Source organism: Mandrillus leucophaeus, unplaced genomic scaffold (genome assembly GCF_000951045.1).
Source record: "Mandrillus leucophaeus isolate KB7577 unplaced genomic scaffold, Mleu.le_1.0 Scaffold133, whole genome shotgun sequence".
In the NCBI taxonomy this organism is placed as follows: Eukaryota; Metazoa; Chordata; class Mammalia; order Primates; family Cercopithecidae; genus Mandrillus; species Mandrillus leucophaeus.
Window position 1 is genome coordinate 2,450,871 of NW_012101288.1, and position 6,000 is coordinate 2,456,870.

General features: G+C 43.0%; 1 protein-coding gene across 1 annotated transcript in view; it reads left to right on the forward strand.

Moving 5' to 3' along the window:
* Positions 1-6,000, forward strand: part of COL14A1 (collagen, type XIV, alpha 1) — a 263,059-nt gene that overhangs the window by 215,869 nt on the left and 41,190 nt on the right. The window contains exons 41-42 of the mRNA XM_011973001.1: positions 708-761; positions 1,233-1,304. Of these exons, the coding sequence (XP_011828391.1) occupies positions 708-761; positions 1,233-1,304 (126 nt within the window). The remainder of the gene's footprint in view (positions 1-707; positions 762-1,232; positions 1,305-6,000) is intronic.

Here is a 6,000-nt window from a genome sequence, read left to right on the forward strand (position 1 = left end):
AGCTATAAACATTTAGGAGTAAGTCATCCCAGCTCTTATAGTTTTTTTAACACTTAACATAAAAAACACACATATACATATATATTCGATAATTTAAGAAGATGTTTTTATAAAGAACATCACTTGCTTTCTGCCTTAAATCCTTCCACCAGGGAATGAGGCGCAAACACGTGCTCATTTGTAAGCCCACAGTAAATCTGCCCAGTAGTCAAAGCTCAGTCATCGCTGCAGGAAATCCTCCCAAATCTCCTCCAGCTTACTCCTGAAGTTGCAGACTTTCAGATATTGCAGTACCCCTAATGAAAGACAGATCCCTCTGATAGAGATTCCCTACCCAAGACTCTCTTAGGTCATGAAAGACACTAATTCATCTTTTCATCTGCTCATTAATGACCAAGAATGGATCCTCTTCCCATTTGCTATGCTTAGTTTAGTAAAAGCACTTTTTGGAAGCAAGTTCCTGTTTAAGTTTGTAAGTGGCATTTCTTACACCTAAAATTCTTGCACTGAACAATTTAATGGAGCCAACAGACACAAACACCTTGCCAAAAACAATTTCCATGAAGAGTTTAAAGGCAGTGAATCCTTGGTAGTCCAGAGCAAGCAGCAGGACTTGACCCCCAAACGTGAAAAGGAGTTAGATGAGCCCATTCTGAAAGCCATGTAAAGCATCTGCTTAGCTGACACACTGTGTTTCTTTTCACCAGGGCCTTCCAGGAAAGGATGGATCCTCGGGACCTCCAGGACCACCAGGGCCAATAGTAAGCCTTTCCAGAAACTGCTGGAACACACTCTGTTTTAAAGCATTTCATTTCCTTTGAGAGGTTTTCTTTTGCCAGATCTTTTACTCGGCAGCCACCTTCACTATAGTGTAACAACTCATCCCTTGGTAGAGAACTCTTCTTAAAACTTTTTAGAAAGATAATGTATCCCTATTGCCCGACTATTCTATCTCAGAGTCATTTTGCCAGAAGATCACCTGCATTGATTTAGCTTTTATTAAATCACAAGTAAGGCTTGAATTTGAAAGAACCACACCTGACATATAGTGAGGAGACTAAAAAAAAAGTCTTCCCTCCATTTTTGGGAATTGGGAACAGGAATGAGGTCCCGGTGATGAGGGGGAGGGAAGCTATCATGGTGTGTATTTGTTACGCTTGCTTAAAAGTTGGCTGTCATTGATGAGAATGTGTGATTCCTGACTTTGTTCCATTTTCCTACCTCTCTTCTAGGGCATCCCTGGGGCCCCTGGAGTCCCAGGAATCACAGGAAGCATGGGACCGCAAGGCGCCCTGGGACCACCCGTGAGTATGCAGCCGTAGTCGCTCAGAATGAATGCCCAGTCATCACGTTTATTTATGTGTTTAAATTTACCAGCCTCTCTGCTAGTCAGAAATGTTTATTCAGCACTGTTCTCTATGGAAATTCATAAAGGAAATCGGAAAAGCTTCTAGGATAGAGATGAAGATCAGATTGTGCATATGTCATGGCTAAAGATAAATGGTCCTAACAGGGAATAATCTGTCATGTTTTTGCTTATGTTTCTGTTGCTTGCTATTCTGCATTTGGCTAAGTAAACTCAATATCATCTCTCCAGAGGTTGAGCACAACAGCTATGTGTTAATCAAGCTGGGTTCCCAAAGGGAAAAATACAAAGCTTGGGAAATTGAAGGTTTAATGAACGTAAGATTAGATTTTTCTCTTCTAAATTCTACAAGACAGAATTTCCCATTAAAACACACACTCACACGTAAGTGAGAGGTGTTATAAGTGAAAACATAAGGAATAGAACTCTTTAACTCTGATTTTTGTTCTTCTAGTCTCTTAGGTTGGTGTTTAAATGTGATCAATGGGAGGGGAAGGGATAAGGTGGAAGAAAAACAAATGAACACATCTGGGCCTGTTTCTTCATCTGTAAAATGAGGTCATTGTATTACACGGCCTCTGGAGACATGCTTGGCATCTTCTGGTGACATGCAAGTTGTTCCTTCTAGGTTTAGATATTAGTCAGCATTCTGATATTTATCTGTGAATTGCTAAGTCTGCATCCATAAACTAAAACATTGAAAAATGCAAAGATGTGTACGACTGCAAACGCACTGAGAATGTGTGCAGCAGTGAAATCCGATGGATGAGGATGGAAGCGTCTAGTGAATTAGATTCCTGTTACCACTTAACAAGTTGCCACAATCTCAGTGGCTTAGAACAACACAAATTTGTTATCTTACAGTTCCGCAGGTCAGCAGTCTGGCGCAGATCTCACTGAGTTAAAGAGAAGGTGTCGGTATTTCCTTTCTGGAGGCTAGAGGAGAGAATCTCTTTCCTGGCCTTTTCTAGCTGCTAAAGGCCTCCCATAGTCCTTGGCTCATGGTCCACCTGCATCTTCAAAGGCAGCAATGTTGCATCTCTCTGGCCTTTTTCTGCCATAGTCACTTCTCTCTGACCACAGCCAGGAAAGGTTATCTTCAGGACCTATGTGATTGCATTCAGGCTAATCTCCCTAGATAACTCCCAAATCCTTAACTAAGTCACATTTGCAAATTCCCTTTTGCCACATTAGGTAACATATTCACAGGTTCTGGGGATTAGGGCAAAGAAGTTTGAGGGGCCTTTTTTTCTGCCTACCATAGTAAACAAGATGTAACAGAAATGTTGGTTCTCATTCAGAAAGTGGCCTGTCTTCCTCTAGCAACCCAGATAGTCTTGCTCCTCTTATTCTTGAAACTCATTTTAATAAAATTGTTTCATCCTCAGAATCCTTTTCTGGACCATGACTCACATGAGACTTATGTAGGTACACAAACGCATACAGGGTATGCACATAAATAATGCATCTTGATTTTAGCAAATACATCCTAATTTGCACATCCAAATAAATGCTATCCTTAGTAATCACTTTATACAGCTGCATCTTTATTCTGATTACAATGTCATTCAAAATACCTTTAGATCTCTTCTTTTTATGTCAACCTAGTACTGGGTCACAGAAGAAAATCTGATTGCTTTATCTTCACACATCTTTTTTTAATTCAAAAACATGTTGCCAAGTATGATCCTGCACCTAGAAACATACACTGAAACCCACATGTGTGAGCACATGAAAAAATGCATGCATACACACCCACACACACACACACACACACCCCCACACACACACACACACGTACCCACACACACACCTGTCTTCATTCTTTCACTGCAAGCTTATCTATTCATTTAATTCAAAGCTGTATCATACCAGAAAAGAAACTTAAAAACATAGTCTCTGGTATTTGGCTTCAGTCCACTTTCCAGAATGTGCTCCTGGGAACCAGAGTTTTAGAATATATCCACGGTGCCAGACAGCAAGGGGTCCTGGTCAAAGAAGTGGCCCTGACCTGACCCTAACTAGCTGTATAAGCCTAACTAGCTGTATAAGCCACATGCACAGAAACTGCTTGCCTAATCTGTTTCTCGGAAATTCATGGGAAGTCTTAGGACATCAAAAGCTTTGAGGCATCCCGAAGTGAAATTAGAAAACACCCAAAACTAGTTTAATTTGGTTAGACAATAAATGTATTTGTGCATGAGGTTCTTATTCTTACTAGCATCTCCTAGAACTAGTTTCTCCTAAGCCAGGCTAGGAAAAAGCGAGGTATAGACCGATCCTGACCCAAGAGGGAGGGAATAGGAAAGAGGGAAGGAAAGAAATGCAGGCTCTGAGAGCTATGGGAGAGTTGACATGGAGCGTGGAGAGCTAGAGTGAGACCTGGAATGTTTGAGTAACTATGATAGCACCCTGCTCACCCACCTGGCCTTTGGTGGCTCTGGATTAGACCCCAAATGTAGTATCTACAGAAATGCCAATAAAATTTTCCCATAAATAAAACACTTGTTCATAATGTGGTTTTCATTATAAATCAGCAGAAAGGGGCCCTTGATAGCAGCAGGAGGGGCCTTTGTGCCATTGGCACTTCGACCAGAGGCAGAAACCATTTGGCCTATAAGCATCGGGTAAGGATACCACAGTTGGCTTGGGGATTTCCTCTCAAAAGCAAGTTGCTTTCTGAACTGTCCAGCCCAGACTTTTCTGGACCTGCTGGCTCCCAGATGCTTGCTGCTTGCCAGACTGGCATGACTGTGACAGCAGGCTCTGTGTCATGGTGTTAAGGCCTTGATTGATTTCCCATGGATGTCTGTCTAGGAAGGCATGAGGGAAAGGGACCAAGAGGGACAGGCTGCACCGCTGAAAATAGCAACATGTTTCCTACAGTGGGTGCCAGAAACGCTTGCTTTTGTGCGCTCTGCTTCCAGCTGCCGGCTCCCTAGGGCAGAATGTACATTGCTGCTGCTGAGGTCCTAATTTCTATCTAAGTTTTGAGCATTGGCTTAGGTACAGTTCTTCCTCTGCAGCTGTTAGAGAGTGATAAAGCACACGAAAGAAGGAGCTGCTTACTGCTGGGGCCATGTGTTCAGCCAGGTAGACAGGTCCAGGGTTAACATCACTGACGGAGCTTTGCATTAGAAGTCAGGATACCTGGGTTCCTGATGTAGCCCTGACATGACTCAAAGTAGCTGTAAGCCACATCACTCACTTGCACAAATCATCTAACCTTTCAGAATGTCAGTTTCCTAATTCATTCATTTAAAATATTTAGGGAGTGAGCACAATCCATATAAGATTAAATGGTAGGGAGCGGTCATGAGGGATACAAAAGATCTCAAGACATTTTTCCATACTGTTGAGAAATCCAGAGAGAATGATGTTTTTATATACGAAGCTGTAATAAAGGGCAGAAAGTGTGAAATGCCTTAAGGGAAAGACAAGGAAGTTGCTCTGAAAGCTCCATGAAGAGAGAGACCCCTAAGCTGAGGGGTAGGAGTAGCGGCTTCAGAAGGAGGGACCATTTTGCTGAGATCTTAGAATATGGGTAGGATTCCCACCCACAGAGACAGAAAGATTGCATCACTTAGGTGACAGTTGCAGAAAAACGTAAGGCAAACACAGAGCACCCCGTCTCTGTACATTTTACTATTTTTCAATTCTTTCTCTAGTTCCATCACGACTACCGCAGTTTTGTTTCAGGCGCTGCTCGCTGCTCCCAAAGACTATCCTGAGAGGCTCCCATTGGCCCCCCGGCCTCTGCTTTAGCCCTGTTCTAGTCCATTCCCCAGCTGCCAGAACATCTTTTAGTGCAACTCCCACATGTCACTGTCTGGCTTGAATCTCCTCCTTATCCCTGAAGGAAGGAGCCCAGTTGTTCAGCACAGAGCTCATGGCCCTTTAGGACGGGCCCCTACTTTCCTTTCCAACTTGGATTACCATCCTCCCTTCACTTGGATTCACTCATACATTATTTAAAGTTCCCAAAATATATGCCATACCATTTCACACGTTCGTCTTTGGGGATGCTGACAACTTACAGGATGCTCTTTGGGATGCTCGTTTGCCTTACTGGGCTGCATTCTTTTTCATCACTTGGTGAACTCCCGGCAAATCCTTCTTTAAGGCTTCTCATCTCCCGTGTAAAGCCACCCCTCCCTTTGCAGGCTGTCAGGTACTGCATGTCAACTATTGATGTTTGTCTCTCCACTAAAAGGATAATTCCTTAAGAACAGAAATTTTATCATACTCCTGTGTAGAGTCCTAGACCCCAGCTCAGTGTCTAACACATAGAGAGTACTTAATATGTATTTATCAAAAGAAAAAAAGAAGCCTGGGTGGGGTGGCTTATGCCTGTAATCCCAGCACTTTGGGAGGCCAAGGCAGGCGAATCATTTGAGGTCAGGAGTTTGAGACCACCCTGGCCAACATGGTGAAATCTCGTTTCTACTAAAAAAGAAATACAAAAATTAACTGGGTGTAGTGGTGGGTGCTTGTAATCCCAGCTACCCAAGAAGCTGAGACATGAGAATCGCTTAAACCCGGGAGGCGGAGGTTGCAGTGAGCCGAGATCATACCACCGCACTCCAGCCTGGGAGACAAAGCAAGACTCTGTCTCAAAAAAAAAAAAAAAAAAA